Source organism: Daphnia pulicaria, chromosome 2, assembly GCF_021234035.1.
Source record: "Daphnia pulicaria isolate SC F1-1A chromosome 2, SC_F0-13Bv2, whole genome shotgun sequence".
NCBI lineage: Eukaryota > Metazoa > Arthropoda > Branchiopoda > Diplostraca > Daphniidae > Daphnia > Daphnia pulicaria.
The window spans coordinates 11,008,307-11,026,634 of NC_060914.1; the positions used below are offsets into that span (position 1 = coordinate 11,008,307).

Below are 18,328 nucleotides of genomic sequence, written 5' to 3' on the forward strand. Positions count from 1 at the left end.
TAGGGGGTGAGAGTGAGAAAAAATCGTATAAAAGGAGAGAGAAAAGGCTAAAAGATATCAGTCGAGTGAGCATCTCCTACACGGCAACAACTGTTTTCTTCGTCGTAATATCAGTTCGCAATCACGAGTAAAAGTATTCAATTTTATATCGAGTCGTGAATCAATTCTATTTTGTTTTTAGTTGTATATTACCAGTTTTATTCGAAAACTAATTTACAAATCGTTTATTGTTTAGTTGATAATGGCGTTGTGTTGCTGTTCGGTGTTGGTAACTATCGTTCATCGTTGATGTCGACCACGAGAGAGATAAGGCGATAAATCGACAGAGTATCTCCGACACGACAATAATTGCATTCTTCGTGGTATTACCAGTTTTCAATCAATCACGGGTAAATATTTTGTATTTTTACATGGAGTTTTGTATAAATTTTTATTTTATTTCTATGTGATAATATGCTCGTTATAATTGAACATTGTCTAGTAAACTATGCCGTCGTGCTGCTGCTCTGAGCTACTACACCGAAGTATTATTCTTCCCCGAGCTACGCTACTAAAGCGCATGGGTGCTACACCAACGAGTCTCCCGAGTACTACACCAGCGAGGCTCCCAAGTACTACTCTGCTCCCAGCTACTAAAACGAGGTATCTGAGTATTAACCTCGTGTTGAAGAATCTAGTCAAGTTATTTGAAGCAAGTTGCTTAATGTGAAAATTTCTTACATTTAGCCAAAAGTAACGGACTGAAGGCGCTCAAAGTTTTTGCTGAGGACTGTAGCAGGTCGAGTCCTCCCTAAATACTCGAGCGAATGGACAACCGAGAAGTTGAATGCGGAAAGTGTTAATGTGTTGCCCAAAGCTAATGTTGAGGGTGCAAGCTTGGAAGACAACAAGGTCCCATTGATCTTAAACAATGGTCGAAAGGTAAACAGTTATTTCAATACATGTTTTGTTAGCGATGTTAATTAAAATCGAAAATTATTTCATCAGGTTTTAAACTGACCATGTTGTCGTTGCTGTCGGTTTGAACGCAAACACGGATTGGCTGTCCCTTCTGGTTTGGAAATTCATTCAAATTTTAGTGGTTGTCGAGTCAATGCCGAGTTTGAAGCAGAACAAACGTCTGGTTGGTAAGAATCCTTGAACATTTTTATTTCATATTAATTTTAATACAGTTTGTGATAAAAACTCAACCAACATTGACTGCTCTGATTGTAAAGTAATGTTACACCTTTGGTGGTAAATTTAGATTCTAATTTTTGGTTTTGGACTTGATTTTTTTTTTAAAGCAAGAGATGCTGGCTGCTTTTATGATATCAAATTGGATCGTCGTCGTGTGGAATATCATGACCATGCTGTCGTATCATTGGCATGGATTGCCAGGCTGTGGTATTGATTGGCTAGAGTGCATATGATTGGCAATGCATGCATGCAACATGGGTGAAGGACTGCAGCGCAATATTTGTCACTAACTGCATTCTTCGTCGTATTTTCAGTACGCAATCATGGGTAAATATTCTATTACGTAGAGTTTTGTATCAATTTATTTTTTTTCTCAGTTTTAATATGCCAGTTACTGAATCTAAATGTTCCAATAATTTACCATCTAGTTAACTATGGTGTCCTGCTGCTGTATGTTGTATCGTTGATGGCTGGGTCAACCATTGGTGTACCGATGTCTCCTGGGTATGGCGGATACCAAGCCGCAACGCCGCCGCCTTCCTACACAACAACAACATACGCAACAACCGGTTACCACACCACCAAGGCTGCAGAATATTACACCACAACCTATGATGCCCCGAACTACTACATCGAAGCCCTGAAGTATAACTCTGCCCCGAGTTGCCTCAACAAAGAGGCTGAGTACTACACCACCAAGGCAACGGAGTACTACACCACCAAGGTACCGGAGTACTACACCACCAAGGCACCGGAGTACTACACCACCAAGGCACCGGAGTACTACACCACCAAGGCACCGGAGTACTACACCACCAAGGCACCGGAGTACTACACCACCAAGGCACCGGAGTACTACACCACCAAGGCACCGGAGTACTACACCACCAAGGCACCGGAGTACTACACCACCAAGGCACCGGAGTACTACACCACCAAGGCACCGGAGTACTACACCACCAAGGCACCGGAGTACTACACCACCAAGGCACCGGAGTACTACACCACCAAGGCACCGGAGTACTACACCACCAAGGCACCGGAGTACTACACCACCAAGGCACCGGAGTACTACACCACCAAGGCACCGGAGTACTACACCACCAAGGCACCGGAGTACTACACCACCAAGGCACCGGAGTACTACACCACCAAGGCACCGGAGTACTACACCACCAAGTATGCTGTCCCAGCCTTTTACACCGAGGTTTCCAACTAATACTGTGCCTATTTACTACACCGAAGCTCCAGCTTATTATACCGCCAAAGCGGTAGAGTACTACACCGAAGCGCCCTAATTTTATCTGCCCGAGCTACGAAACTTCATCTGAGGCGGCCCAGTATTACGTAGCTCCTTCTTACTACACAGTGGATGGTCCTTAATACTACGTTGGACCAAAATACTACTATGAGTCTCCATTTACTACACCACAACCTACGCTACTCCTAGCTATTAAACCGAAGCCGCCAAGTCCTACACCGAAAAAGCCGAATATTACCCAATGACGTATGCTGCCCAAGTTCACTACACAGAGGAACCCAAGTTTAACTCTGCTCCAACCAACACCAAACAGAGGATCCGTTTTACTACACCACCAAGGCCCCTGAGTATCACACTGCAACCTACGCTGGTCCCAGCTATTACACTGAAGCTCTAAAGTATTACTCTGCACCGAGTTACAACACCACTAAAGCATTTGAATATTACACCACGACCTACGCTTCTTCAGTTTACTAGAGGGAGGCTCCTAAATACTAGACGAAATTTCAGTTTTATTTAATTGTGTTCAAATTTGTCGGTCATATCATATTAGTCACTGGAATTGTTGTTGTTCTTAAATGAGAAAATAAATTTTTTAATGACGGTAATTATCATGTAAGACCTCTTTTAACACCTCCAAGCCATTGCGATGGGTCTTAATTTCAAACGTGGTGGAGGTGACTTGCTCTAGTCGCTCTGCATTCGGAAATTTTCTTTCCATTTTCAGGTTAAGTTACGAAAGACTGTTAAGGGTTTACTCTAAATTTATGAAGTTTGTATTTTCAACTCAAGTCACTTGACTATTACTTAAAGTAAAAAGTTGTAAGAGAAAACTTGATAAGAATTGCTTTATTGTCCCACCTCCACCCACAATTCCACCACATTTTACAATCACATACATACATATATACATACACTTAAGTTAACCCGTTGGCTGCCACGCCATAAAACCCGTAGGTTGCTCTCTACTACTCTACGCGCCACGTCTGAAGGATCCGTGACCAAAGTGGGACTTGCCATTGCTGACAAGTCCGGGCTGACACGGTGACAGGAGAATCCATCACCGCATCGACAAGGGGGAAGTCCCTATAGTGCATTGCCTTAACAGGCGCCTTGCGGCAAGTTTTGGGCTGGTGCGACTTTCCGACCCCGCGGCATGAAAACCACGAGACCGAACAGCGCACGCAGCCCGTGCAAAGGAGCTAGGGGAGGACAAAGGCGTGGCAGACAACGGGTTAACTAACACAAACATATTACCAACAACAAATGATGATCCGCGCTGACACTTTGGAGATACCGGCGACGTTATGGTATCCATCTTCTCGAAATTTCCTCTGCATTACCTGAATAAAGAGAAAACAATTCTTATTTACTGACATAACAATAAAAGTTACATAAAACAGAAAGAAACAATAATCAGGTTTTTTAGCTCAAAGATTTAAACATGCAATTTTTCAAAGTTTAAATCAAGCTTGTAATGTTGAGAACTGTAAACAGAACAAAACTCACCTGCTAGTCTTTTAAAAAAATTCCGGAAGTATACCGGAAGTAACCACAGCGCCTCAACCATTGAGCTGACGTCAAATTAAACCACATATTCGTGATCTCCATGAAATTTGGGGTCGATTAAGTGTGATTTAAACGAAATCCAAAATTTGGCCAAAATCGAGAATTTTCCTGAACTATAGTTCAGGAAAATTTTCGAAACCGGAAGTACGCGTACGTAAAAAACAGAACATGAACTTTACCACAAATTTTACGAGGATCACGAATATGTGGTTATTTACGACGCCAGATCAATATTTACTTAAACTACTGGCAGAAATGAGAAAACCGGAAGTAGAAAAAAACACATTAAAAAAAATCTAACAAGTGAGCTTTGTTGGGGAAATAGTTATCGTTAGTTATCACTAAATATTTCAACAAAATAACTGCCAATAAATGTTCAAAAACATGTCCAAAGTAACTGAAACTGACTGTTTTGACAGCTGCAAATTTTTAAAAAGCCATCTAGCGTTAGAAAAAAGAAACGTCCAAGAAAAACTTGCGCGCAAGAAGGGCCTGATTTTGGAATTATTACACAGACTGTCACAGAGTTTAACGCGACTAGATTATTAGTAGACTATCTACGAAAGTAAGTCAATTGTCGGGTACCTGGGCATAATCCCGTGGTGAGTAACTGCAGGTGTGTAACAGCAAAGGGTAGCGACCACTGAAGTGTTCCAACTCGTCGGTGAAGTAAGACAAGTTGTAGCAGCAAAAGCAGTGAAGCTAGATGAGCGTACGTCGGGAAGATAAGGATGGAGCAGAACGTTGCTGGATGTACCTTTTCCTTCATGGACAAAGGTCAGCATTGGCTTAAGGATCTATTACATGCTCTGTAAAAAAAATGTAATGCATTAATGAATTGAAAATATAACAGTTAATAAAGCATTTCAATTTTTACCTATACTAAGAAGCACACTGAAGTTTTCATGATAAAAAACCACAAAAATGGAAATAACAGCAACCAACAGCCTTACTTCTCAGGTTGAGGTAAATTTCCTGATGCTAAAGAAAGTGTCATGAAGTATTGCAGTGGCGTGGTGATAGGTTATATTGACGCTTACCTTTATCATATGGGTGAATGGTGCTGAATTTAGTAAGGCATTCGACGTGGTGTGGTTGGTGTGGTAGCAGTAATGGGGAAACACCTTGTCCCCACACATTTGTATTCCACGATATGTGAGCTGCACACATGAGTTTTAGGCTTTTGACAACATGATGGGTCTATTGGAGGGAAAGCGACTGAGCTCTAAGTCAACTTTTTTGAATTTTCCTGAACTATAGTTCAGGAAAATTCTCGATTTTGGCCAAATTTTGGATTTCGTTTAAATCACACTTAATCGACCCCAAATTTCATGGAGATCACGAATATGTGGTTTAATTTGACGTCAGCTCAATGGTTGAGGCGCTGTGGTTACTTCCGGTATACTTCCGGAATTTTTTTAAAAGACTAGCAGGTGAGTTTTGTTCTGTTTACAGTTCTCAACATTACAAGCTTGATTTAAACTTTGAAAAATTGCATGTTTAAATCTTTGAGCTAAAAAACCTGATTATTGTTTCTTTCTGTTTTATGTAACTTTTATTGTTATGTCAGTAAATAAGAATTGTTTTCTCTTTATTCAGGTAATGCAGAGGAAATTTCGAGAAGATGGATACCATAACGTCGCCGGTATCTCCAAAGTGTCAGCGCGGATCATCATTTGTTGTTGGTAATATGTTTGTGTTAGTTAACCCGTTGTCTGCCACGCCTTTGTCCTCCCCTAGCTCCTTTGCACGGGCTGCGTGCGCTGTTCGGTCTCGTGGTTTTCATGCCGCGGGGTCGGAAAGTCGCACCAGCCCAAAACTTGCCGCAAGGCGCCTGTTAAGGCAATGCACTATAGGGACTTCCCCCTTGTCGATGCGGTGATGGATTCTCCTGTCACCGTGTCAGCCCGGACTTGTCAGCAATGGCAAGTCCCACTTTGGTCACGGATCCTTCAGACGTGGCGCGTAGAGTAGTAGAGAGCAACCTACGGGTTTTATGGCGTGGCAGCCAACGGGTTAACTTAAGTGTATGTATATATGTATGTATGTGATTGTAAAATGTGGTGGAATTGTGGGTGGAGGTGGGACAATAAAGCAATTCTTATCAAGTTTTCTCTTACAACTTTTTACTTTAAGTAATAGTCAAGTGACTTGAGTTGAAAATACAAACTTCATAAATTTAGAGTAAACCCTTAACAGTCTTTCGTAACTTAACCTGAAAATGGAAAGAAAATTTCCGAATGCAGAGCGACTAGAGCAAGTCACCTCCACCACGTTTGAAATTAAGACCCATCGCAATGGCTTGGAGGTGTTAAAAGAGGTCTTACATGATAATTACCGTCATTAAAAAATTTATTTTCTCATTTAAGAACAACAACAATTCCAGTGACTAATATGATATGACCGACAAATTTGAACACAATTAAATAAAACTGAAATTTCGTCTAGTATTTAGGAGCCTCCCTCTAGTAAACTGAAGAAGCGTAGGTCGTGGTGTAATATTCAAATGCTTTAGTGGTGTTGTAACTCGGTGCAGAGTAATACTTTAGAGCTTCAGTGTAATAGCTGGGACCAGCGTAGGTTGCAGTGTGATACTCAGGGGCCTTGGTGGTGTAGTAAAACGGATCCTCTGTTTGGTGTTGGTTGGAGCAGAGTTAAACTTGGGTTCCTCTGTGTAGTGAACTTGGGCAGCATACGTCATTGGGTAATATTCGGCTTTTTCGGTGTAGGACTTGGCGGCTTCGGTTTAATAGCTAGGAGTAGCGTAGGTTGTGGTGTAGTAAATGGAGACTCATAGTAGTATTTTGGTCCAACGTAGTATTAAGGACCATCCACTGTGTAGTAAGAAGGAGCTACGTAATACTGGGCCGCCTCAGATGAAGTTTCGTAGCTCGGGCAGATAAAATTAGGGCGCTTCGGTGTAGTACTCTACCGCTTTGGCGGTATAATAAGCTGGAGCTTCGGTGTAGTAAATAGGCACAGTATTAGTTGGAAACCTCGGTGTAAAAGGCTGGGACAGCATACTTGGTGGTGTAGTACTCCGGTGCCTTGGTGGTGTAGTACTCCGGTGCCTTGGTGGTGTAGTACTCCGGTGCCTTGGTGGTGTAGTACTCCGGTGCCTTGGTGGTGTAGTACTCCGTTGCCTTGGTGGTGTAGTACTCAGCCTCTTTGTTGAGGCAACTCGGGGCAGAGTTATACTTCAGGGCTTCGATGTAGTAGTTCGGGGCATCATAGGTTGTGGTGTAATATTCTGCAGCCTTGGTGGTGTGGTAACCGGTTGTTGCGTATGTTGTTGTTGTGTAGGAAGGCGGCGGCGTTGCGGCTTGGTATCCGCCATACCCAGGAGACATCGGTACACCAATGGTTGACCCAGCCATCAACGATACAACATACAGCAGCAGGACACCATAGTTAACTAGATGGTAAATTATTGGAACATTTAGATTCAGTAACTGGCATATTAAAACTGAGAAAAAAAATAAATTGATACAAAACTCTACGTAATAGAATATTTACCCATGATTGCGTACTGAAAATACGACGAAGAATGCAGTTAGTGACAAATATTGCGCTGCAGTCCTTCACCCATGTTGCATGCATGCATTGCCAATCATATGCACTCTAGCCAATCAATACCACAGCCTGGCAATCCATGCCAATGATACGACAGCATGGTCATGATATTCCACACGACGACGATCCAATTTGATATCATAAAAGCAGCCAGCATCTCTTGCTTTAAAAAAAAAATCAAGTCCAAAACCAAAAATTAGAATCTAAATTTACCACCAAAGGTGTAACATTACTTTACAATCAGAGCAGTCAATGTTGGTTGAGTTTTTATCACAAACTGTATTAAAATTAATATGAAATAAAAATGTTCAAGGATTCTTACCAACCAGACGTTTGTTCTGCTTCAAACTCGGCATTGACTCGACAACCACTAAAATTTGAATGAATTTCCAAACCAGAAGGGACAGCCAATCCGTGTTTGCGTTCAAACCGACAGCAACGACAACATGGTCAGTTTAAAACCTGATGAAATAATTTTCGATTTTAATTAACATCGCTAACAAAACATGTATTGAAATAACTGTTTACCTTTCGACCATTGTTTAAGATCAATGGGACCTTGTTGTCTTCCAAGCTTGCACCCTCAACATTAGCTTTGGGCAACACATTAACACTTTCCGCATTCAACTTCTCGGTTGTCCATTCGCTCGAGTATTTAGGGAGGACTCGACCTGCTACAGTCCTCAGCAAAAACTTTGAGCGCCTTCAGTCCGTTACTTTTGGCTAAATGTAAGAAATTTTCACATTAAGCAACTTGCTTCAAATAACTTGACTAGATTCTTCAACACGAGGTTAATACTCAGATACCTCGTTTTAGTAGCTGGGAGCAGAGTAGTACTTGGGAGCCTCGCTGGTGTAGTACTCGGGAGACTCGTTGGTGTAGCACCCATGCGCTTTAGTAGCGTAGCTCGGGGAAGAATAATACTTCGGTGTAGTAGCTCAGAGCAGCAGCACGACGGCATAGTTTACTAGACAATGTTCAATTATAACGAGCATATTATCACATAGAAATAAAATAAAAATTTATACAAAACTCCATGTAAAAATACAAAATATTTACCCGTGATTGATTGAAAACTGGTAATACCACGAAGAATGCAATTATTGTCGTGTCGGAGATACTCTGTCGATTTATCGCCTTATCTCTCTCGTGGTCGACATCAACGATGAACGATAGTTACCAACACCGAACAGCAACACAACGCCATTATCAACTAAACAATAAACGATTTGTAAATTAGTTTTCGAATAAAACTGGTAATATACAACTAAAAACAAAATAGAATTGATTCACGACTCGATATAAAATTGAATACTTTTACTCGTGATTGCGAACTGATATTACGACGAAGAAAACAGTTGTTGCCGTGTAGGAGATGCTCACTCGACTGATATCTTTTAGCCTTTTCTCTCTCCTTTTATACGATTTTTTCTCACTCTCACCCCCTAAGCCTTGCGGCTATTGTACCATGCAACGTACGTGTCGTTCTCACCCAACCTCTACACCACATGAAATATAGATAAAACGTACAAAAAAACAAAAAAGAAAATTTACAAATGTTTTACGTAATGATCTCCGTGACCTTCGAGCATGAAGGAAACTGGCCTTTCCTTCTGCAGGTTGACGTCGCTGGGGATGGGTCTACAACAACCAATATCAAAATGAATACATCAAAATGAATACATCAAAATGAATACATCAAAATAAATACCAAATGGTTATGGCTTAAAACTCACTTTATACCAATTGACATGAGTCATTTGACTCGTTTCTTCGGTGAATGAATAAATTTTCCATTTCGAACCGTTTGAAGGACAGTCGGCTATTTTTTTAAATATTTCTCTGCGACCTTAGCTATTTTTCAAAATTCAAACACATGATTAATCTAGATTCATTTCATGATGTGCACACAGTTGAGCCTTGTTAGAAACCTCTTTTCTAGGCCAATAAGTTCTCAAAAGTTGCAAAATGTTAAAAATTTACTACATGTCACAATACCCCAATGCCGGATGAAGTCTATAGTCTAGATAAGATAAAAAATTGCATCCAATGAATAAAACAGATAATTACTTGAAATGCTGTTCAACTTACACATCACAGCTGACATTGGACTTTATAGTTTCTTCTCTGCCCGCCTCTTTGCTGAAAAGTCAACCTGACATTAGGCCATGGGCTGAGGAATAATAATAACAAGAGAGTTTAACATATTATCCATCACTGCAAATTTAAATAAGCTTACCAAGAGGTTGATACATCACCACTAAATGAAACTGGAGGATTAATATCTAAACTTAGCAAATAATAATTTCTAAATAAAAATTGTAGCCTTGAAAATCAAACTTCATTTTATGGCATTTATTTGTACTGTGTTTTAAACCAGAAGTAAAATGAAAAAAAAAAAAAAAATCTTAACTTTTTTTTATTTTTGAGTATTCTGACATGTTAACTACTGAAATTAAAACTGAAATTAAAACTTATTCAATACCGAGCGCAACTATCTTCCCAGTTCCACCTATAACACCCTTCCCTCAACCACGTATTCGTCACCCCATTTTATGCGATCTTCATAGAACTCGATTACAATTTCTGGGCATATCTTATTTGCTTCCTTCGCAGGAACTAAATCGATATCATCAATTGATTTCCTAAGAAAAAAAAAATAACAAATGCCCATTTTAAGAATGATTTGAAAGAACACAAAATTGTTCGATAAAACTAGGGTATAAAGAAACATACCATTTCATCAGGAATTGAAGCTCACCAGTCCTGTTTGTTGCTCCAACAATTTTCTCAGGCTCCAAATTTCGACCAAATCCTCCTAACTAGAAATCACAGAAAGAACACAAAGATAAGAAAGCCAGTTTGCAATGACTACAACATGTTAATAAGATTTCAGAAGTATACGAACCGATGCGGGGATTTTTTCCTTTACGACCAATGCTGCCGATCGCTTTCTTTTTTCGACTTTCCTCTTTTTCAAACCTCCCTCTTCTTTTCTAGTGATGTTCTCAAATGTCAAAACCAAATCACATCCAAAATTTTTCTCAGGTTCTTTGGTATTGTATTCAACATTACAGTCCTTCTGTTTCAATGGGTATTCTACGCAGCCATCACTTTTTCTTTCTCTGTTTAATTCAATTAAAAATGAACAGTTACGATCAATCCAGGTTAAGGAATGAAAAGGATGTAAGAAATGTTCCAACTGACCTTTGATCAGGAATGTTTTCTACTGTGGCATCTCCAACAGTCCCATCATCATCCTGAATTGCCTTTTCAGTTCTTTCCATGATAAAAATGCTAAAACCTGCTGTTTGAAAACATAGAATTTAGTCCTCATCAGTGTCTAACATGTGACATGTAAGGAAAACAATACAAGCAACGATTTAATTCCATCAATTGAAACCCTGTTTGCTGCTCACACAGCTTCTGGCTTTAAAACGGAAGTAAACTTGCCCATGAGGCAAAGTGTGCTAGTGCATATTGCATACTGTAACCTTTTCCGAACCCCAAGAAATTGTTCAACGCATTTTTTTTTTAAATAACTCTGACAAACTCGATATTAAAATTGCTGGAATAGTTAAAATGTTAATTAAATAATCACCTGACCTTTAAAATACTAAGAGTAAAAGTTTACTGAAGATGACTATGGTTTAAAATCTGGATCTGTCTGTTAATTAGAAACACGTTCAGACGTTCGTATGGAGGTCGTCAACTCGTAATCTACGATACTATCGTGCTATCGTCAACTGGTCAACACCATGTCAACACTTCAGACGACACTTTTAACCAGCAGTCAGTGAGAAAGCTCGTCAATGATTGGTTGCCATCTGTCAGATGATTTCTTAACATAATTTGATTCCTGGCATCTGGCGTGTAAATCTTTTACAATATCATGTCCCTTAATTCAGTAGTAATCTATACAAAATGCCATATATCTTGCATCTTGCGTGCAGATATTATTTTACGCTTCCATTTTCTCGGTAGTTTAGGACTTAGGTGGTATTCTGACATGATATCTAGCTTTCAAGCCATCAACCGCGTGTCATCAGCTAACAACGACACTTGATTGCTCATCACTTGGAAAAGAAAATCCACACTCCACATACGGGTCTAAGCTAAGCCGTTTACAAGAATACCCTGTTAAATTATTACTGTATTTTCCTGGTTCTCAGTATAAAAATTGATTATCGAATATTTGTGTTGACACAAACAATATTAAGAAAGAAGCATTGGATAAGAGGTAACACACAAGTGTCAATTCTGACCACAGTCAAACATGCTGAATGAATAAAAAAAATTGAAATTGAGATTATTTTTCAAGTCGTTTTCTTGTAGCTCTTCTCCTTTAAACTTCTTTGTTGTTAAGGCTTGGCCAAGTCAAGTTATTTTGATAAAACTCGATCACGACTTGAGGGCATATCTCATTAGCTTGGCTTGCTGGAACCAGATCCGCTAACTCAGTTGATTCCCTTAAGAATAAGCACCAAAATAAAATTAATGTGGCGCTGATGCTGCGCCCCGCGGGACTGCTTAATCAACTTATGATTAAAGGCGTTAAGTGTTCTCACAACACAAGATCAGAACTAGCTAATATCATCAAACAACAATTAAGTTTCAAGAATTTTACGAACCATTTGATGAGGAAATGAAGTTGACCATCTTCACTAACGTTATCTGTTGCGCCGATAATCTTCTCGGGAATCAATTTTCGTTCAAACCCTTTCAGATGACCTTTTGTTACTTCCTGAAACGATACACAAATATTAACTATCATTCTTTACGAACTGAAGGCATACGATGAGAGACGGATATTCTATAGTTTAAAATGCGCTATAAACCTCCTCTGTGGCTTTTTTCTTTGCTGGCCTATTCTCCTCTTGTTGCTGAATCTCACAGTCTTCCAGCACTAGTGGACGTTTAACTTTTTCCTTCTTCTCGACAACTGGTTTTGTTTTCTTCTTCTGCTCTACCTTTCTTTTTCTTTCAAATGCTGCCATCAGATCAGTGCAGTTCAAGTTCTCTTGGGGCTCCCAAGTATTGTCCTCGTCTGAATAACCAATCCATTTCAGAAGATATTCAACTTTACCATTCTTCTCCCTAAGATCAATTACATTCATTAGAAATATTACAATGAATAACAAGGGTGTAATGATAAAAAACAACAAATTAATCTGCTGGAATAAGTTTAACTAACCTCCGATCCACAATTGCCTCAACAATATATTCTTTTTCATCTTCTTCATTTTCTATGACTTTCTTCTGTTTGCCTTTGCCTCTGTTTTTACGGGACATGGTAGAAATCTAAGTTTACGAAGCTTCAGCAAGTAGCTATAAAATAATTCAACAACACAACTTTCCCTGAAGGTGTTGTCCTGTCAAGTAAAACAAGAAATATTTCAAGTTCAATAGAAGTTGACCTCAGGCATTCAGTTTTACAATCTCTTAAACTTTGTAAACACAATAAAGTGGAGGAAAAACGAATGATTGTAAAATGTGAATATTGATTGCAAATATCGTTTCAAAAAGTTAAGAATCCACACCTTTAATTAAAATAGAATAACAAAGGTTTTGAATCCACAATCCAGCAGCAAAAGCCACTCACTTGTCGATAGTCACTCAGATCTACGTCTATCGTTTAAGCCGATTTAAGCATGGCCGATTCTCAATTTCTCATCCTCTTTGAGCAGGGTTGCCACTTTTTCAATCAGCAGCAAAAAATACATAATCAATTGTTGTCTTGTTGTCGCAGTTTTGATAAGCTCTTTGATTAATCGATACTAAATCTATTTGTAAGTTATAGATCTAGTTATTTAGTTTATTTGATGTAAATTCGTGTAATGTCGTTTAGTAATTCATTTATGTCAAACTGTGATAAATTTGATTAAGATTTATAAAATTGTATATCTCCCTCTTTTCAAAAATTAGGTACAGAACATATTTCACCATTTTACGAAATAAAAGAGAACATATTATGGAGATCAGTTATCATGGAGAATTGTATATCTAAAAAAACCATTTGGTCATAGACATAAAAGCACATAACGACATGTTTCGTAGACATCAGATACAAAATAGGTACAATAAAATGTGATAAAATTCACGACCCGTTAAAAAAAACCAGGTCTCAATAGATAAGAAAAATATCTGTGGCTACGAGAAGCGGTGACTGAATGGAAAACAGTCGCCGTTTGTCGAGACCGACACGTCCAAAGTGTTGCTTGTATTCCGATTGAAATGTTCAATTAAGTTCAAGTTCCCTGAACACTCAAGACAACAAGGAAGGCCATTGATAAAAACAAACGCTGTTGATCAAAGTTTAAAATAACTGGCAGACTCAGGCTAGATTTTTGTGATATCGTTTTTTAAAAGTGCCTGTGCGGGAAATTCAAGTGGACGGCAATGCAGTGGCCCGGACGCAAAATGAGATCATCAGTTAAAATATCCGCTTTTGTAACTCTAGTGGGTATTTTGATTTTGTACAATCTCCTACGCGTAACAGCACCACCAATCAAAATAAGCTGGGAACAATACGTTCAGCAGCAGAACGGAACGAAAAGCATTTTATTATGGAACGCTTCCGGAGGCACGTTGCAGTCCAAAAAAGGCCGAGTGGAAGTGACATCTTTCGGTACGGGCAAAGACGTGTTCGCCGAAAAGAATTGCACTTACACTCGATGTGAAATAGTGGACAACCGATGGGATCGTCCGCTCGAATATTACGACGCAATCGTGGTGTTGTTTAATGACGAATTCGTGACGGCCGATCAACTGAAGATGCCCGAATTCGGAATAAAAAGAAATCAAAGTCAACGACTCGTCTTTGCTTCACAAGAAGCTCCCCCAGCGCTGAAACCATATTACAACATGACTCAATTAGCTCATTTTTTCAATTGGACAATGACGTACAGAATGGACTCTGATATTCGATTACTCTACGGTCGGATTATTCCAAAAGAAAACGCTCCTCGGACACCAGAAGAGATAAGTCATTTAAGAGAAAGAGCTCGTGTTAGTTCACCGCCAGACGCAGTTCGCAACAAGACCAAATCAGTCGCCTGGATGGTTTCTCATTGCAACACACACAGCCAACGAGAAACGTACGTCAAAGAGCTAAGCAAATACATCGACGTCGATATTTTTGGTAAATGTGGCCACTTGACTTGCACAAAACACCCATTGCATATCTCCGATCCCCAATGTTACGACATGATCGAGTTAACCTACAAATTCTACTTGTCATTCGAAAATGCCATTTGCCCAGACTACGTCACTGAAAAGTTTTTCAAAATTATGGGCCACCACATCGTTCCGGTTGTCTACGGAGGAGCCGATTACACCCAACACGCACCGCCCCACTCGTACATCGACGCCCGCAAGTTCAAACCCAAAGAATTGGCCGCTTATCTCAAATTACTCGATGCAAACGACACGCTCTACAACGAGTATTTCTGGTGGAAGGATTACTATCGTGTGGAGTATAGCATTGAAGACACGACGCGTCATGGATTTTGTGACATGTGCCAAAAACTGCACGAGCTAAAAGATGAGGATTATCAATGGTATAAAGATCTGGATTCTGAATGGGGCGAAAGTAACAAGTGTCAACCAATTGATCCCAGCTGGATATCAGATCCTAGTGAAGAAATATTTCTCAAGGAGCACTGGCAGAAAACATTGTGCTTTTTGTTCTTGGCCCTTCTTTGTATAAGTCTTTTTGTCTGTGGTTATTTCTATAAAAATAAATCACAATTAAGAGTGTCCAAGTAACAACGAGATTACCTTGTAGCACGAAGAGCGTATCATTCGTTCAAATGATCTCATCGATAAATTGGGCTCCCAAGTATTGTCCTCATCTGAATAACCAATCCATTTCAGAAGATATTCAACTACACCATTCTTCTCCCTAGGATAAATTTCATTCATTACTTGAAAAAACAAAAAACCAACCAACAAAGAAACAAGCAAAACATTTTAATCTGCTAGAATAAGTTTATCTGACCTTCTACCCAGGATTTTCTCCAACAATGAATGCTTCTTCTTCTTCACTATAACTTTGTTTGTTTGCCTTCGCCACTGCTATTACTGGACATGGTAAAAATTTTAAAAGTTTAAGAAGGTTCAACAAGTAGCTATGAAATATTTTAAAAACACATTTTTTCCCTGAAAGTGTTGTCGATTTTTGTATTCCGCTTGCTAAATCGATACTAAATATATTGTTTGGTTTTGATCTCGTCGCTTGGTAATTCGTATGTGTCGCCGAATTGTGCTAAATTATAAAATTGATTGAATCTCACTTTTCAACAATTAGAGAAATAAGGTGAACATATTTCACCATTTTACGACATGGAAATATTTTTTCCCCCAACATGTTTCATTAACAGGCCATATTTATCCAGATATTATATTTTTTCAAATGTCAAAAAACCTACGGTCATCACCAAAACAAACCCAACATGTTTGGTAAAGACAAAGTACGATCAAATGTGATAAGATTGAGGCCCCGTTAAAAAAAACAAAAAAAACATCAGGTTTCGATAGATAAGAAAAATGTCTATATGGCTGACGAGAAGCGCGGGGACTGAATGACAAACAGTTACCGTTTGTCGAGATCGATACGTCCAAAGTGTAGTTAGTATTCCGACTGAAAAGGTTCGAGTAGTTCAAGTTGCTTTAAACAGTCAAAGAAAACAAGGATTGCCATAATTGTCTGAAAATCAAACTGTGCCATCTGTCGACAATTCAAAAGCATTAATTCTTTGACGGAATGACAGCCTGATCATAATTCAGCCAAGCCTAAATCATAAGCCAAGGCTATTGATAAAAAAAAAACAACGCTGATAATCAAAGTTTAAAAACCGATATCACCAAAGTCTAGCCAGTTATTTTAGAGCTCCTTGTGCCGGTAATAGAAGTGGACGGCAATGCAGTGGATCGGACACAAACTGCGATCATCGGTTAAAATTGTGGCTTTTGTTCTGCTAGTGAGTTATTCCATTGTGTACAATCTGCTATGCCTAACAGCACCGACCGTCAAATCAAACTGGGCAAAATACGTTCAGCAGCAGAACGGAACGAAAAGCATTTTATTGTGGAATGGATCGGGAGGCACGCTTTGGTTCCACAAGGGTCGAGCCGAATTGCTGGCCTTTGGTACGGGCCGTGACGTATTCGCCAAAAACAATTGCACCTACACACGATGTGAAATAGTCGACAACCGATGGGATCGTCCGCTCGAATATTACGACGCCATCGTCGTGGTGTTTAATGACCAATTCACGTGGGCCAATCAACTGAAGATGCCAGAGTTTCAATACAAACGAAATCAAAGTCAACGTCTCGTTTTTTTAACACAAGAAGCTCCTCCGGCGTTGAAACCATATTACAACATGACTCAATTAGCTAATTATTTCAATTGGACAATGACCTATAGATCGGACGCTGATATTCGTTTACTCTACGGTCGAGTTATTCCAAAAGAAAACGCTCCTCGGACGCCGGAAGAGATAAGTCATTTAAGAGAAAAAGCTCGTGTTAGTTTGCCATCAGACAGAGTCCGGAGAAAAACCAAATCAGTTGCCTGGATGGTTTCTCATTGCAACACACACAGCCAACGAGAAACGTACGCCAAAGAGCTGAGCAAATACATCGACGTCAATATTTTTGGTAAATGTGGCCACTTGACTTGTGCAAGACACCTGGTGCATAGCTCCAACCCTCAATGTTATGACATGATCGAGTCAACCTACAAGTTCTACTTGTCATTCGAAAATGCCATTTGTCCGGATTACGTCACTGAAAAGTTTTTCAAAATATTGGCTCACGACATCATTCCCATCGTCTACGGCGGAGTCGATTACGCTCAATACGCACCACCTCACTCGTACATCGACGCCCGCAAGTTCAAACCCAAAGAATTGGCCGCTTATCTCAAATTACTCGATGCAAACGACACGCTCTACAACGAGTATTTCTGGTGGAAGGATTATTATGACGTGGAATACAGTATAGAGGACATGTCTCGTCATGGATTTTGTGACTTGTGCCAAAAACTACACGAGCAAAAAGATGGGGTTTCTCTATTCTATCAAGAACTGGATTCTGAATGGGGCGAAAGCAACAAGTGTCAACCGTTTGATCCCGGCTGGAAATCAGATCCTAGTGAAGAAATTTTACTCAAAGAGAATTCGAAGAAAACAATGTGCTTCATTTTGTTAGTGGCCCTTCTTTGTATTGGCCTTTTTTGCCTGTGGTTATGTCTGTAAAAATAAATCATAATTAAAAGTGTTATAGTTACAATAACGAGATTGCCTTTTTTTTTAATGAAGAGCGTAATGAGTTTGATTTGTTTTAGTTGAAGAGTGAAATTTTCGCAATTGCTGTAAGCAGCGCCACTTCGACTTCCTAAGGATAACGATTCCTAGGTAATATTATTCAGTTCGTGATTCATTCGATCAATCATCTCATCTGTATCGATGTAATTATGAACAAGACAATCTCAATTTGGTTAGGCGCGTTATCGAAAAACAACTTATCGAGAGAGAAAGATAACATTTGACACAAAAAGCCCGTTCAACCTTTGAGATGATTAGCCATCCCTGCGTTAACGACAACAAAGATTTTTTTAAAAAGTCATTGATGATTGATGGGGTCGTCCGCTCAAAGATAACGAAGCAATCACCGTGAACATCAAAGAATCAAAATTTTTTGGGGCCAATAAAATGAAGATGTTCGAATTTCAAAACAAG

General features: G+C 39.5%; 6 protein-coding genes and 1 long non-coding RNA gene across 13 annotated transcripts in view; 3 read left to right on the forward strand and 4 right to left on the reverse strand.

Annotated features, from left to right (window-relative positions):
- LOC124326368 (speckle-type POZ protein-like) overlaps positions 1–18,328 on the reverse strand; it is a 315,941-nt gene that overhangs the window by 175,830 nt on the left and 121,783 nt on the right. The window lies entirely within an intron of this gene.
- On the forward strand, positions 13–1,921 carry LOC124326694. Of its 3 annotated transcripts, none has more exons than XR_006915693.1 (7): positions 13–133; positions 236–389; positions 482–642; positions 727–921; positions 988–1,127; positions 1,287–1,506; positions 1,608–1,921. It is a non-coding gene; the product is annotated as an uncharacterized LOC124326694 (long non-coding RNA). The 3 variants fall into 3 exon arrangements; XR_006915692.1 differs by having other exon boundaries at positions 19–127; XR_006915694.1 differs by lacking the exons at positions 13–133; positions 236–389 and having other exon boundaries at positions 510–524; positions 1,608–1,920.
- LOC124326620 (LIM domain-binding protein 3-like) lies at positions 6,344–8,013 on the reverse strand. Its single transcript, XM_046785535.1, has 3 exons — positions 7,905–8,013; positions 7,526–7,741; positions 6,344–7,424 (listed from the first exon to the last, which is right to left on the reverse strand). Exons 2-3 carry the CDS (start codon positions 7,527–7,529, stop codon positions 6,994–6,996), a joined length of 435 nt encoding a protein of 144 aa, XP_046641491.1. The 5' UTR covers positions 7,530–7,741; positions 7,905–8,013; the 3' UTR covers positions 6,344–6,993.
- Positions 9,985–11,383, reverse strand: LOC124326578 (chromobox protein homolog 1-like). Of its 5 annotated transcripts, none has more exons than XM_046785482.1 (5): positions 11,190–11,383; positions 10,791–10,890; positions 10,492–10,708; positions 10,320–10,405; positions 9,985–10,228 (listed from the first exon to the last, which is right to left on the reverse strand). In XM_046785482.1, the coding sequence occupies exons 2-5, from the start codon at positions 10,868–10,870 to the stop codon at positions 10,096–10,098; spliced, it is 516 nt and encodes a 171-aa protein (XP_046641438.1). In that variant the 5' UTR covers positions 10,871–10,890; positions 11,190–11,383; the 3' UTR covers positions 9,985–10,095. The 5 variants fall into 5 exon arrangements, with proteins under 5 accessions (XP_046641438.1, XP_046641441.1, XP_046641439.1 ...); XM_046785485.1 differs by having other exon boundaries at positions 10,791–10,887; positions 11,185–11,383; XM_046785483.1 differs by having other exon boundaries at positions 11,185–11,383.
- On the reverse strand, positions 11,719–13,274 carry LOC124326547 (chromobox protein homolog 1-like). Its single transcript, XM_046785447.1, has 5 exons — positions 13,124–13,274; positions 12,778–12,955; positions 12,422–12,680; positions 12,215–12,327; positions 11,719–12,052 (listed from the first exon to the last, which is right to left on the reverse strand). Exons 2-5 carry the CDS (start codon positions 12,873–12,875, stop codon positions 11,929–11,931), a joined length of 594 nt encoding a protein of 197 aa, XP_046641403.1. The 5' UTR covers positions 12,876–12,955; positions 13,124–13,274; the 3' UTR covers positions 11,719–11,928.
- On the forward strand, positions 14,004–15,350 carry LOC124327735 (alpha-(1,3)-fucosyltransferase C-like). Its single transcript, XM_046786733.1, has one exon. The coding sequence runs from the start codon at positions 14,004–14,006 to the stop codon at positions 15,348–15,350; it is 1,347 nt and encodes a 448-aa protein (XP_046642689.1).
- On the forward strand, positions 16,505–17,845 carry LOC124327736 (alpha-(1,3)-fucosyltransferase C-like). The gene has a single exon (XM_046786734.1). It carries the CDS (start codon positions 16,505–16,507, stop codon positions 17,843–17,845), a length of 1,341 nt encoding a protein of 446 aa, XP_046642690.1.

What these genes read in the sequence shown, in the direction of transcription:
- LOC124326578 (XM_046785482.1), bottom strand. Translation starts at nt 10,870, where the DNA reads ATGGAAAGAACTGAAAAGGCAATTCAGGATGATGATGGGACTGTTGGA. An exon ending in AGGAAAAAATCCCCGCATCG is followed by an intron (nt 10,406 to 10,491) that starts GTTCGTATACTT and finishes TGTGATTTCTAG; the next exon opens with TTAGGAGGATTTGGTCGAAA. An exon ending in CTTCAATTCCTGATGAAATG is followed by an intron (nt 10,229 to 10,319) that starts GTATGTTTCTTT and finishes TTTTTTTCTTAG; the next exon opens with GAAATCAATTGATGATATCG.
- LOC124326547 (XM_046785447.1), bottom strand. Translation starts at nt 12,875, where the DNA reads ATGTCCCGTAAAAACAGAGGCAAAGGCAAACAGAAGAAAGTCATAGAA. An exon ending in AGAAAAAAGCCACAGAGGAG is followed by an intron (nt 12,328 to 12,421) that starts GTTTATAGCGCA and finishes GTATCGTTTCAG; the next exon opens with GAAGTAACAAAAGGTCATCT. An exon ending in CTTCATTTCCTCATCAAATG is followed by an intron (nt 12,053 to 12,214) that starts GTTCGTAAAATT and finishes CTTATTCTTAAG; the next exon opens with GGAATCAACTGAGTTAGCGG.
- LOC124327735 (XM_046786733.1), top strand. Translation starts at nt 14,004, where the DNA reads ATGAGATCATCAGTTAAAATATCCGCTTTTGTAACTCTAGTGGGTATT.
- LOC124327736 (XM_046786734.1), top strand. Translation starts at nt 16,505, where the DNA reads ATGCAGTGGATCGGACACAAACTGCGATCATCGGTTAAAATTGTGGCT.